Source organism: Taeniopygia guttata, chromosome 5, assembly GCF_048771995.1.
Source record: "Taeniopygia guttata chromosome 5, bTaeGut7.mat, whole genome shotgun sequence".
Taxonomy (NCBI): Eukaryota; Metazoa; Chordata; class Aves; order Passeriformes; family Estrildidae; genus Taeniopygia; species Taeniopygia guttata.
Genome location: NC_133030.1, coordinates 33,980,783 through 33,995,641, shown reverse-complemented (window position 1 = coordinate 33,995,641; position 14,859 = coordinate 33,980,783). Strand labels below are relative to the sequence as shown.

At 38.8% G+C, this 14,859-nt stretch overlaps 1 protein-coding gene across 8 annotated transcripts in view; it reads right to left on the bottom strand.

Annotated features, from left to right (window-relative positions):
• Window positions 1–14,859, bottom strand: part of FMN1 (formin 1) — a 172,622-nt gene that overhangs the window by 122,137 nt on the left and 35,626 nt on the right. For 3 of the 8 annotated variants that reach the window (XM_030274542.4, XM_030274539.4, XM_030274538.4), the window contains exon 3: window positions 10,351–10,526. In XM_030274542.4, coding sequence (XP_030130402.4) covers window positions 10,351–10,526 — 176 coding nt within the window. Of the gene's footprint in view, window positions 1–1,053; window positions 2,840–10,350; window positions 10,527–14,859 lie in introns of those variants that run through there. The other 5 variants (XM_041716679.2, XM_030274541.4, XM_030274543.4 and 2 more) reach the window with 3 other exon arrangements.

The following is a 14,859-nucleotide window of genomic DNA, read 5'->3' as shown; positions in this document are numbered from 1 at the left end:
TAATTTACTACAAACTGGTATTATCAGTCTACCCAAGTGTTGACCAGGATTTTTTACATGTTTTTTTAATATTACATAAGAATAAAAAATTTAAAGATAGTATAACCAGCACAGAAAATTAAGTAGCTTCAGGTTTAAGGTCCAATACTGAAAATGGAATTCTTCAGGTAATTCCCCCTTGAGCCAACAATGGTCTCCTGGGCTGATTACATCTGCCAAAGATGTGGCTGTATGAATTTTGGGTTGGGGGAATGCCAACCCAAAGGTTACTCATTTAATTAAAGAGCTCAAATCACATTCAAAGTCACTTACGATTGTATGAAAACTTTGCATTGTTATTGGTTTTTTTTAATATACTAACTACACCTCCATATGCCTAAGAGCATTAACCTTGCAAACACTTATATTAATCAAAAACTTGAGTTGTCTAATTGAAATCACTAAGATTCACCTGGACAAGGTTCAATGCTTATCAATATTTGAAAAGCCAGATATTTGCATGTAAACAAGGAAAAAAATACTTCCTGTTCTATGTCTTGAACAAACCAAGTTGAAAATCATGCACAACTTCTTGAAACAACTCCTATCATAAAATTACTCCTACAGGTAAAATGAAATACTACTTTTAAAAGTAAATACTCAATGAGAGAAAACAGAGTGAGATTGAGAAACTGTTAAACAATATTACAGTAAATATTAAATATCTGCAGCATCAAATAGACTTAAAGCCATAATTAACATAAGGAGAACTGTTATGTAGAGATCTTTTATTATCAGAAACTGATAATTTTGTTAAGTTCTCACTTCTAATTGAGAGGCTTTTACTGTCGCCATCAGTTGGGACTGAATTCTGCTTCAACTGCAGATGATCAAAAATTCTGACAAATTAGCCCCAAGATTTCCTCAGCTGGGAATCCAAAATTTGAGATTGCCAGAAGAGGAGCAATTATGACATTTTTATCATAAGTCCCCACCAACACTATTTAAAAAATATTTTTTTTTTTTTAATCCTTCTACTTCCAGATCTTAGGAAGAAAAAGTAATTCAACCTACAGATTTGTCTGATGGTCCATCCCCAGGTTTTGATTTTGACCTTTCAAATACAGCTTTCAAGGACTCTTTTTCATTTCTCATTTTGCGTTTTAGGGCTTCCAGCTCTGAAGTATCTGCAGTTGTTTCTTTCTTGGGAGGTCTCGTGAATAAGGCTTTAAAGGCATCCAGTGCAGATTCAGCAGGGTTTGATTTTATCTCCTCAGAGGGAAATCGTGGTTCTCTTTTGCTGGAGGCTTTGTTCTCTTGAGCTTCATCACTGTCCTCAGTCTCCCCAGATCCCTCACCGGAGTCCTCAGTTCTATCTTCATTCTTGGAGACGTCTATGTTTAACAAGTGCGAGAGTTGTTCTAGGAAAGTGGGATTTGCTTTAGGTTCAGATGATTTTTTTTTAATGGTCAAACCTGATGCAATACTGGATTTCTTAACAGGCTGTCGTAATTTAAGCAGAGCTAAATCATTCTCCCTTGGTTTAATTTCTGTAACAGTTTCCCCATCTTCTGTGGCTAGTCCCTTTTTCCTGACACGTAGTCCACTGAAGAAAGCAGGCAGCTGGAAAGTCTTTTCAGCCAGTGCTGCTTTTTGGAGTGATACATTATCAACGGAAGGTCTTTGTTCTTCATCTGAAAGTTCTTGAGGACATTCCCCTGTAGCAAGCAAATGAGTGAATTGCTCATCCATTAATATTTTGTCTTTTCCATTGGAGTCATACTGTAGAATACCATCCGGCTCTCTTAGGAGCTGCTTAGAGAATGGTGGGTGTAACTCAATGTCATCTGTATCCACAGTGTCATCACTGTTGCTGTACTCTTCTGATTCTGACTCTTCTTTACTTCGATTGTTATTGTCCAAGGCCTCAGCAGACAAAGCAGCATCTTTTATCCCAGATTTGCTTCCATTGTTCTCACTGGTGTCTAGGTCCTTATTCTCCGTGTCCGACTCTGTGTCACTTGTTGTATGAACCAAAGTACCTTGCACAAGAATAGCATCCCTGTCATCATTGTCAGATTCAGACAAAGAAGGCTGAACAAACCTCAAATGCTGAAGAAGTAATTCATTTTGGTTAGCTAACTCCAGCTCCAGGCCTGCTTGCCTGCCAGACATTGGGTCAGCTTGGCCACTGGTACTATCCACGCTGTGCTGATTTTCTGAGTCCTCATTACATCCATTATCATTCCTCTCGTGCCAGGTGTTAGCGTGAGTACTTATATTGCTGGGCAAAGGCTGAAGTGCTTTAAGCACTGTTTCTTCTTTGGGAGCTGTAGATTCAAACTCAGTTGTAAATCCAAACAGTGTTTTCACAGACAATGTAGTGAGTGGGTCAGGGTCGCTTTCTGCTGTGCTCTTCAGGTCCAAGAGCTGGCTACAGTCAGGCATCCCATTACGCTCTTCCATGTTGCGTGCAGTAGAGAGTAGGCTCTCTGGCAGCAGCGCGGCAGAGTGCTGAGCCGACGCTCTCAGCGCACATCCAGGCTGCGGGCGGGCCGGCTGCCGGCGCTGAACAGGCGGCCCGGCCGGGCCCGGCTCGCCCCGCCGGCCTCCCGCGCTGCACCGGGCCGCCGCCGCTCTTCCGCCCCGGCCGTCGGGGCTCCGCTCCGCCGAGGGACGCAAAACGGCCCGCCGTAAAAAACAGTTCTCGGCAGCGGCTGCAACTTGTTCCCTCGCACAAGAGGGGCTTGTCACAGCACTAACCTCGGCCGGTGGTCCCCCAGGGGCTCCGCAGCCCGGCCGAGCCCGCAGCGCCCGGCAGCTACAGCCGCCGTCCCGCCGGGCCGAGCGCGCCGCGGCTGCTCCCTACTTCCTTGTCCCGGTGCGCCAGCGCTGGGTGGTTTTCAATAGAAAATTCCTGACGGATTCCTTTGTATAGTCTCTCCACTAGGATAAAGAACTTCTTTTGTAAATCCATAATCACCGAAAAATGTCAAATGGAAACCCGAGCTAACGACTCTGAAGCTTCCTGTGCCCCCTCCTGAAGCCCTTGGAGAGCCCCCAGCGCCCGTCCGGGCAGAGCCAACTCGGGTGAGCGTCCTTGAAGCAGAGCAAAGTAGAAGAAAAAGAGACTCTCCGGATTTGCTGGAGGTTTCATCTGGAATGCAGATTTCAGCCTCCAGGGCCACGAACAAAAACCAACGAGACTGGTTTCATATTACCACTGTCCTTGCCCTGCACGGCTGCTGCGGAGAGGCGCACACAGGTACTCACTTATCAGAGGCTGCGGCCGCGCCCCGGCACCGCGAGCGCCGGGCGGTGGCAGAGCGGCCAGCGCCCAGGAGGGCCAAATTAGCTGTTTAGGAATCGGACAGCCTTGGCCATCCACGGCACCAGCCTCGGATGGTTCCGAACAAGAACAATCTCTGCTGACATATTCTGTGATGATTTTCACAGACTTTTCTGCTGTATGCGTGAGATTTCTTTAGTTGAAATGAACAAGAACACTTGAAACTTACAAACGTTAACAGAAGCTACCACGGATACTATGTATTTTTTATCAATACAGATGGCAAAAGTACAAAATACTCTTAAGCACTATTAATATTCAGAAAGTCAGTAACATTTGGAGCAGGCTTCCATCACAAGTCTCCACTTTTGCTACTTTTTTTTTTATTTACCCAAGTTAAAGGGTCATTCTACAGTCATCCATTTAGCTGTGATGAGTAATCTTAAGCAAGCAACCCGGGAAAGCTGTCCTTCACAGGAAAATCAGCTACAGATCACACTGCTGTACGTGATTACCAAAAAACATTTACTAAAAAGCTGAGTATTTCCACTAACAAGCAACAACAAAGGATCCCAACACATTTACCTTTTCATTTAATGTTTAAAAATGTAGACTGTACAAAAATCATTTGTTGACAGCAAACGCAAAAGCCATTGGTATCTCCTGCAGGAACAAAGTTTCCTGAAAATCAGATTGTAATACTAAGGGCTTAGATGAAGCTTACAGACACTTTTTCAATTACAGGGTTGCATGTGTACCTATAGACAAAGGGCACTGGAATCATTCTCATCTTTATCTGTGATTTCACAAGGAACAATGTCTTCTGCCCTGCTGCCTGACATTCCCTCTAGCAAGCTCTGGACTTGCTTCCCCGCTATGCTTAATTATCAAGTGCCAAGGTCAGAAACAACTGACAGGTCATGGCTACCCTGGTTTCTAGGCTTAATATCACAAAAGGAAGCTCTATGTAAAGAAAGAGACATGAAGTCCTTACCACCCCCTATGCCAAACTATAGTTAAAATTACAGGACTTATAAACAGGTGGAAGGAAGTTACCACAACACTGGTGACTTCACCCAAGACAAAATTTCTTGAAGGCAAATCTAAAGCAATTCTAAATTCCATTTTATGGCAAAATAAATGGGGCAAAGTGACAATATTGAACCAAAGTTTTCTATATTTACATCTGGTTTTATGTTCATTAACATGATTAATTGTTCATTGTTCTGATAAATTGTATGGCTATGTCCTCTTTATTTATTTATTTGCCTACTTATCTGGGGTTTGATTAACTTCTGATGGATAAACATTAAATCATATTTTCAAGAATAGTTTTGTTAGTCACTAACAAAAAGATACCTCTGTGAACAACTTCATTATACCTTTTAAACTAAACATACTGATCCAGATTATGCCAAAATATTTATTAATCTGTTTATATTAATAATAACCCATACTTAGAATAAAACTACCCTGTAATAAAAAGGGTCACCAAGCTGTAACAATCCTATGAATAGAAGGTTAATGATTACAGCCACTATTTAACTATTTAAGGTTTTAATTGACTTTGGAAAAGTTTAGTTTGAAAGTGGACTTAAAACAGGAATCTCATACTTTATGTCTAAACAACATCCCAACAAAATATAGAAGACCAGGATCAAATTAGAAGTTAAAAGGATGGTGCTTTTAGTGTAAAGATAAAGCTATAAAATATACTGAAGTGCTAGAAATCTCAGAGTTGAACAGTGAATAATTAAAACTCCAGAAGCAGAAATACTCCCTATATAACCAGAGGTAATCTCACAAGCCTGCAGAGAATACTACTTCATGTGTACTTTTTGTAGTAAACTCTAGGAAGTGTGGAGAAACTTTCAAGCTTTTTGAGCTCTAGGATTAACAAGGACACTCATCTCTACATATTCATATACGCCTGGAGAAATACTCATAAACTGAAAGTCATTGTGATGAATGAGTCAGCCAGTGTCTGAAATTCACCACACAGCCCATAAACTGCCAGCCTAAAATATGGCTTTTGTAGAGACTTGCTTCCTGCATTCTGATGATCAGCCCAGTGGAGAGTCCTTTGAGGGACAGAATAGCCGATAATGAAATATATATTGGTTACTTACTCAAAAGAGTGTTTCGGGGTAAAATACATACATCAGTATGCCCTTAATATTTTGATATAAACAAGAGGTCATGGTTATGATGCAAAATTAGATGGAGCCAGTTTGTTGGCAGAAGTGTTTTAATACTGGGTGGATCTATCTCATAAGGAAAGGCTCTCTGAACAGGCTGTAACACTGCATCTAAAGGAACAACTTCAAACTCTTTAGAAAAGATCAGTTATGATCATGTTACAAGCCTCTTTACTTAATAAAACTAACAACTCTCTGGTGCCTCAGAAAAGCCCTTAAAACCGTCACAGCAACTTTCAAGGCAGTCAATGCACTAATTATGCAAAAGGACAACCATTCCTTACAGTTTAAAGCACATTTAACAATCCACACCCTTTTTGACCTACATTTCATCACAGACAGAAGTCACACCCACAACCCACTCTAGTTCTGTTCTTGAGGTGTTTAAACCTCACCTGAAGTAGGTTTTAAAATTGGCTTTGAAGAAAACACACATTAAGCCAAAATAAGGTCATCTAATTTAGTACCACTATCATGTGGCAGGACTCAACACTTCCTGACCCCGTATCTATTCAGATTGCCTTTTCAGATCACTGTAATAACAGACTAGATAAACATGAACAGGACAGAAAGACATTCTACAAAACAGCAAGACTGTTAAACTGGAAACAAATATTGTACTGTTGTTTCAAAATAAAGAAACCCAAATCTAGAAAAGTTTGCATAAATTCTTGAAAATAATAATGGAATCAAATATGCACCAATCTTCGAAGAGCCACGAGAAGCAACAGGCTCTGTTTGTAGCTCAGGTGGCCTGAACTGAAGTTCAGCTGACAGTCTGCCCTCTGCCCTGTCCTCAGCCTAACCTTTACTGTGCAGGTTGATAATGGTCTTAACATTGCCCTGCTCTCCTGTTTGTCTCTCCTGTTGATTACCTCATTTTAAACTTAGTATTTTAACTTGTTAAATGCTCTAAAAGAGGAGAGGCAGGGAAGACAGAAGAAAAACTATAAGGCCTTGATTTTCATCATTATTATTGGCCTTGTTACCCCACTTAGACCATTATGTGAGCAGCTTTCCTGAGTTTTGATGGAATGGGGTATCGCCAACATAACTGCTTTAAATGTAAGCAATTAATTTTAGATGTAGCAACAGAAACATAGTTATGATAATTCTTATCAGAATTCAGCAATACATGATGTTAACAGAACGTGTGGATACCAGACATATTATATTTGGTGTAGAGGTCTGTATAAATGCAGAGTGTTTTTTAACATTTTCATCTAAAATCTGATTGACACTGAGATATGGACTACTTTAGAGAATTCGAAAAAGCACAGTAATAGCTATACAGTTATAAAATCAGAAAGCACATTAAGAAACTCTGCTGTTTTTCAGGAGTGCATACTGTATACTGTATCTATAAATGTATGGAACATTAACCTGCAAAATCTATCATACGAAAAAGAAGTGGTAGATCTGAGATAGAAATTCTAGAAAGATGTATTGATGGATCTGATTAATATGAGCAGACATGCAAGGAACAAAGGGAGCAGAAGATCACTATAAACTGTGTAAGTAAGCTAAGTAAGATCTTTGTACATTAAGGCACAAAGGCTGGCACTTAGTGTTACAAAGAATGGAGATGAATGTTTAATCCTTTTCCTTTTCTAGGTTACTCTCTTTTCATCTTCTTTTCATTTCAGGAAGCCTTTTGCTCCCTATCTACAATATGCTATAATATTTAAAGCTTAAATAAAAAGCTTTATAAAATAAAATTCACATAGTTACATTAATTTACCATAATCTCTTAAGTAATTATGAACTGTTAATTGCAATTTTAGCTGCATTTTCACATCTCACTTATGTGCTTTTTTATCTGAGATGAAATGCTGTATAAAAAATAGGGTGGAGTTTCATCTCTATTTTGTTTCATTACCTTCCATATCTCTGTATGTTCTCCCCGCCTAAGGTTTAAAATCTAATGTAAGATCTTTTTTCATGCTGCTGGTGTAGATTGAATTTAGAAGTCCTGTCAGAGTAGAATTCATTCACTCTCTCTCTCATCTACATTATCTACCACTTTCCAACTTACAGAAACATAGAAACATCTTTTCAATAACGTAATGGACACGCTGGAGAAATGGCCAATGGGGACATTATGGGGTTTAAGATGACCAAGTGCAAGATGCTGCACCTGGCTCAGAGCAATTCCTGTTATCAACACAGGCTATGGACGAACAGGTCAGGAGCAGCCCTGCCCAGAAGGACTTGGGGCTGCTGTGGGTAGAGGCTGGACATGAGCCAGCCATGGGCACTCCCAGCCCAGAGAGCCAAACGTGTCCTGGGCTGCATCCAGAGCAGTGTGGGCAGCAGGGCCAGGGAGGGGATTCTGCCCCTCTGCTCTGCTCTGCTGAGAGCCACCTGCAGGGCTGCATCAGCTCTGGGGGGCCAGCACAGGAAGGATGTGTTGGAGTAAGTCAGCATGAGAGCCCGGAAGATGATCAGAGGTATGGAGCACCTCTCCTATGATGACAGGCTGAGAGAGTTGGGGCCGATCAGTCTGGAGAAGAGAATGGTCTGGGGAGACGTTACAGCACCTTTCAGTACCTAAAGGGAGCTTCAAGAAAGCTGGAGAGAGACTTTTACAAGGGCCTGTAAAAAAGGCTAGGACAAGGGATAATGGCTTCTAACTGAGAGTACATTTAGATTAGATATTAGGAAGAAATTATTTGTTTGTGATGGCTGTGAGACACTGGAACAGGCTGCTCAGAGATCTGAATGCCCCATCCCTGGAAGTGTTCAAAGTAAAGTTGGATGGGGCCCTGTGCAACCTGCTCTAGTGGCAGGTGTCTCTGCCCATGGCCGGGGAGCTGTAATTAGATGATTTATAATGTCTGTTCCAAGCTGAACCATTCTATGATTCTATAATTCCATAAGCAAACACCAGTGTATCTATATATGCACATACACAATTATATTATACAGTAACATTAGTGTGCTCCTAATCCGCAGCAAGCAGAGCTTTTCAATAAATAGATTTTTCATATTGTTATTATTATGAATATAAAGTGCATTTTAAAACAATTGTGACAAACTTTTGATCAGTCAGGCTAAAGGTTTTCTTCTAAAAGCAGAAAAGGGCCATAGATAGCATGACTGGGTATAGTGCTACAGTGAATAAATAAATTGGCCTATTTTAGATGCCATTTCCTGGGAACATGATCTTAGCTTCAGAATTGCTCTCCAGACACTGGCTCCTTTTTTACCACAATTGTCTTGCTGTCCAGTCTGATGACTGCACAGGGAAGACAATATCTGGGTGCAACGTCCCACCCTGAAGAGGAAGGGAACACCCAAGGGTTGTTGTCACCAAGAGCAATTCATGCAGCCTGGTTTTGGCCACTATCTTTCTTACAGGCTACTTCTACAGGGCTGCAATCCAGACAGATTTTGATGGCAGCCTTCTCATTATTGTTCTTTTGGCAACTCCTCCTTCAATCCCATGGACTCATCCTGAAGAAGAAAAATAGTCTTGGAGATAAAATTCTACTGAGGATTCTGTCCTGAAAGAGAGTCAGAGGGCTAAAGTGTCTTGGTGGGTCCTTATTAGTCCATCAGCCCATGTTGAGCACCCTTTTAATAGAAATCAAGACTTTTGTTCTGAATATTTTAAAAATAATGGAATAAATATTCTTCCATTTTAATTACAAGAAACTAAAATTATTCAATTTTCTCATAATGAAAATAATTAGATTTTTAGACATAAAATATTTATTTGAAAAATAGTAAGAAAGATAGAAACAAACTTTACTAATCTCAGATATCTCTTATTTTACTCGAAATGTTGTTCTTAAATGGCCTTCATTTAAGAACTCCTCCTGTTCTGTACAAGGACTTTGTAGTCAGAGAATCCTCAAGGACTACATGCTTCCTGTTGTAACATATACTTATAGCAGCGATAACAGCTATGTCACTGTTCCTCTCAGTTAAGTTATTTGATTTCATCTCAACAATTTATCACAAGGATAAACCTCTACCTTTACACTGATAACAAGAGTATTCTAAATAATTATTTTAAGAAAATAAATTTAGGACAGAAAAAAAATCAATTTTATAACAAGCTCAAGAGATTACCAAGTGATTGTAAGCATTAAAAAGTATTTTAAATGTACTTCTAAGTCAATTCTTGTGTTTCCACCAGTAGATGTCACTCTTACCCAAATTTTTCTTAGTGTTTCTCTTTGCACAAACTGTATTTGTAATCTAGTCTTTAAAGCAATTTCTTTCAACCATTCAATCCTTCCCATGTTTCTTTCCCCTTCTTCTACATTCTGTTACCTTTCCTTCTGCCAAAACATGTCTCTGTAGGCTGCTCACTGCTCACCCTGGGAGCATGTAAGTATTTCCAGCTACATTAAGCTGGCCTGACCTTATGATGAACTCAGGTTGCCCTCTGAAGCTTCATTGTTTCATACCCCAGGAAGTTTAGAAACTTTTCCTGTCAAGATCATGGCCAGTCTGGCTCCAGTGCCAGTTTAGCTTCCCCAAAACTCTGAGAAGCAGCAGCCTGGCTCCCAGTGCTTGGGCTGTGCACATGCACTTGTGCACAGGTGCATACACACAGTTTGCTCCTGCAATGCATTTCCAGGAATCAAGTAATTTAAACTAAACACCCATCAAGATTTTAGAAATGGCACATCGTGTATCTTAATCTATTTATATAATTTCAAAAACTTTCCATGTGTATTGCTCTCAGCTGCACAAAGGCATATGGGCTCACAAACCATCTGGAAAACTGTATCCCATCCAAACCTTTGCAGTTTGTCAGATATTTTGGAACATGCTTTTAGACTGACCCGAAATAAATGCATACCAAAAATGTCATTGTATATAATAAAAGCTTGTTGAAATCCAGTACAGCATGAATACCATCCTACTCACATTCAGTTCCAGGTTCAGATGCAACACACTTCTGTTGATCTTCTCTTTCTCACTTGAATGAGGAAATGAGTTTGATTGCCCCAGTCTGCAATCCAGGACCCACGTATCTTCATCTCTGTTTGCCACATCCAAACTAGTCAGCCGTTCAGTGAAGTCATCCTTTAAAGCAGACTCTGCTGGGAGACCCAAATTAATTAAATTAAATAATTCTACGCATCTACACATAATCCCTGCATATAGAAAGTTCTATATATTTTGGAAACTCTGGTACACACTATCAACATGCACAATTTCAGTTCTCTTGTTTGTTTAAAGAACAACAGAATGGCATAAAGGGGGTAGCAACTTTGTTTTGGCTCAGAAAAAAATATTTTTGTCCTTAAATTTTGTAGGTCAGATCTAGCATAAAAAAATGGGCCACTTGTCTTTCTCCCATATACAGACACAGACTGTGTGTAAGATGCTTGAGTTTTTACCTCTGCCAAGGCACTGGAAACTTCAGATATTAGTACAATTCCTGTCTGCTGAATATCATAACTTAGCATTATAAAGGAAGCCCTGGAAGACTTTAAGGCCAGATTTGATGGAGCTCTGAGAACCTGGTGAAAAATATCCTTGTCCATGACATGGGGGCTGAAACGAGATCATCTTTATGGTCCTGTTCAATCCAAGTCCTTCTCTGATTCTAATAATGGCACTTAGAATTTTGTAATTTTAAAAAGTTTTATTTTCTTGTTCTCTAACTTTAAAAGACATTTTAAAAAGAGGCACTAGGATCGGAATCTGTATGTTTGCTTAAATATAGGCTGATTTTCAAACTTTCGGATAGCTTACACTTCCAAATAATTTAGGTGCCAGATTGTATCAATAAGCATAGTAAAATATAATACTTGATAAAATGGTCAATAATCCAAAGTACAAGCTAGTCATTATTGTGTGAATATACTCATCTTTCATCTTATTCAGATGAAATCTTAGAGTGAGATCCTATCAAAATACAGCATTTTTGCAGAAGAGTATTACACATACCTTTACACATTTTGAAATTAGGTACTGCATACAATATTAACCTGTATCAAGATAATCAAATACAAGACAGCACATTTTAAGACATTCTCAGGTCCAGATATGCTATCTTTTAGATCAGGGATCTAAAGAGAGAATTGCTTTCTGACTGAGTCCCTGGTTTTCAGTGTATTTTTACCTGCTTGATAAAATATTTATTTTCTTGGCCCTTATTCCATCATGTAAGTGTTGTGGTTTAACCTCAGCCAGCAACCAAATAGCATGCAGCAACCATGTATCCAAAACATAGCTCTGTACCAGCCACTGTCAAGAAAATTAAGTTTAGCCCAGCTAAAACCAACTCATTAAGCCATTTTGATATTTAGAAAGCTTTAAGATCAGAAATACAAATATTATTCTTTTAACATTGAATGCAAACATTACACCTATAATAAGCTGAATAAAATGTATCAGTTGAATTTTGACCTTGTTTTTGTTGCACCGTACAATTAGCCAGTTACCACTAGAGAACCCCTTTACATGATTATGACATGGAAAATACAAAGGAAGTTCCAGGTGAGTGGAGAGGAGAAAGTAAAAGTCACCATTTTTAAGGTAATTGGACATTATTTGCATCATGTTAATAAACCTATCATGACAGATTTTGGTGCTTCTCTTGATTTCTGTCACAGATCAGTGCTACAGTTTTTGTGGGTACCTACTCACTTTTCATCACAAAAAAATTTGAATCCTGTTATATAACCTATAAAAACCACATATGCTTTCATAAAATTAATTAAAACAGCATTAAAATGCAAATATACATAGTAAAAATCAGGAAATACTGCCATTTTTATTCAGTGCTCTTCGGGAATTCATTTTATCTTTGTAATTACCAATTCATTGATTGCCCACTCTGCTCACCATCCCCTCTAATACTTCAGTTTGCAGTAATTTTGGATCAATTATTTTTGGCTGTGTTGTTCAAGGTGCCTGTTCTATGTCAGCTACTGCTAAAGAGCAAATTCATTTGCAGCAGTGATTTTTCCCCAAAATATGCTTACTCTGATTATTTCCATTGATTCATTAAGTGATACAGAACTGTAGCAAGAGGCCACAATCCGAATTTCTTCTTGCAGCAGCAGGTATTTCCCATAATTAACTGTGGCCCAGCTAAGAACAGTCTGCCTGGCAAATGCTTTCTGGGCCTCTAGAAAATCTCTAGCTGAATCTCTAGCTGCAGAGATTCAGTTTTTGTCCAAATGTAATTTTATGCACCATTGTATTAATTTATGGTATTTTTTTCTGTTGGCAGACTCCTCCCAAGTCTGTTACCAAGCCTCTATTCTCCACCCTCCTTGTAATTATTACTTAATGTTCTGTTCTCTATGCATTTATGCTGGTAGCTGATGGTTGCTTTCCTCCCTGATCCAGTCCTCACCTGCACACACCATTAGCATACAACCACGTCTATGGAAAAGGACCCATCCAACCCAACAGATAGGGGAATATGAAAGGGGAACTTTAACCATGTCTCTAAGTACTCTATTTTAAGCAAATTCTTAAATGTTTGGCTATATTTTGTCCTGAAGTTCACCATTCTGTCAGCTCTGACAGATGGATTTTACTGCTACTTACACTTACCCAAGAAACTTTTTTTTTTTAACTAGCAACCTAATGTAATCTGATTGCGCATTTTAAAAAAAGGTCAAATATACTTTATACATGCATTTGCAAACACATGTATATATAATTGAATGATAGACTAAATTTAGGCAGTTTTAAAATGCATATGTTTATCCTTTAGCCAACTTCAATCAGATAATTTTTTTTTTTCCTGCTGAAAAAAATAAGGCTTTCAAGAAAGTTCAATTGCTATTCAAACTGTCTTTCAGGTTTTAAAGTTTATACCACTTAGGAGTGCCTCCTGTGTGCACTGTATGTACAAAGAAGACTGCCCAAATACAGATCTGCTGTCATCAATTGTCCCAAGGGAACGGCAGACAGAGCATGTAAATAAGGGAAGACTGAACACTTAATGCTTCTTTGGCAATTTTTACCATGCAGACTTTGTGAGGTAAAGAAGCAACTTTTTTATGTTATCACAGATAAGACAGATGAGGCAGTCAAACCCGAGGGGTACAGACAGGGTCTCATCATCAGACTGTGACAACAAATGGTACATCCAGGATTTCTTAAGCCCTCTAGTCCTATGCTGAACATACATAATTATAAGGTAATTGCATCTGACTTTTTTTTGTACAAATTGCCATTCTTGTCATATAAAGTCTTTTAAACACCAATGGTTACATTAGCAAACAGGCACATTAGATACCATATAGTACATTTCTGTTAGGTCGCCATTGTGGAATACACAACTCCATGGAACAGTTTCTGTGGGCAGACTCTCTCTATAGGAAACCTGTTTGTGCTTTCTCAGCTGTCTGGGGAAAAGAACCTGGGGGAAGATATCAGCTTCTTAAACTTTTTTTTTCTTTTTTGTTTTAGCTAGTTCAAGGAATTAGGATGTTATGATATCCCTTTCCTTCAGTACATGGTTTGCTTAACCACAACTCATTTAACTCTCAGGCCAATGATTGCTTTTAGCTATGTTTCCTGACCACTATATATTAATATTTCAATCACACTCCATTCTTTCTAGATTGCTTTACCACATAGGATAAAAATAAAATGCTTACTCTTTTGTATGTTGATTCCTCTGTACTGTAATTCTGCTGCCTAGTTGATTGAATCTTATAAGCACTCATATGCATGAATAAAGAAATTGTGTTAATTACATGTATTCACTGCTTGCCTCTTGGAAGAAGTGCAAAGAAGGTAAATAAAATTCAAATCTTTGTACACCATTTGGGAATGAGTCTCAGAATGCCAGGTTTTGTGGAACTTTAAAGTTTTGGGTCTCTTACATTTTAGGAAAAGAAAACCCTAACAAACAAAATAAATAACCAAATAGGTTTTTCAGCTAGTGAAACACAAAACTGAAACAGTGTAACTCAGAAGCTGCCTATTTAAAAGCACCATTTTGACAGTAGAAGTGAACACTCTAAGCAGCAGAGCTGCATTTAGAGGGTTTACAGTATTACTGGCTTAAGTGAATGTTATTACTGCAGGGATTTAGCTCTTGCAAGATCTTAAGTTAGCAAATCACAGCATGTTACAGAGTCTTTGGTACACTTCCTTATTCAAGTAGATGAGACTTGACCATTGCTATTGCATTGGTGGAACATGAAGATAAACTGAGTCAACATATTCTTTAAAATTATGGAAATACAAAATATGCAGATATTACCATTTTTTTTGTTTTGCAGTGGGAACCTCAAATTTCATGATCCATCCCTCTGATCTGACTCTTTCCTTTCTAAGCAGTAAAAGCTTTCTGATTTTTTCCTCTTTAAAATGTCTCTTTTCTTTTTGTTATTAGATACATCAATGTATTAAATCACAAATTAAAACAGCATTGGAAGTAGTTTCAGATTCTGTGGT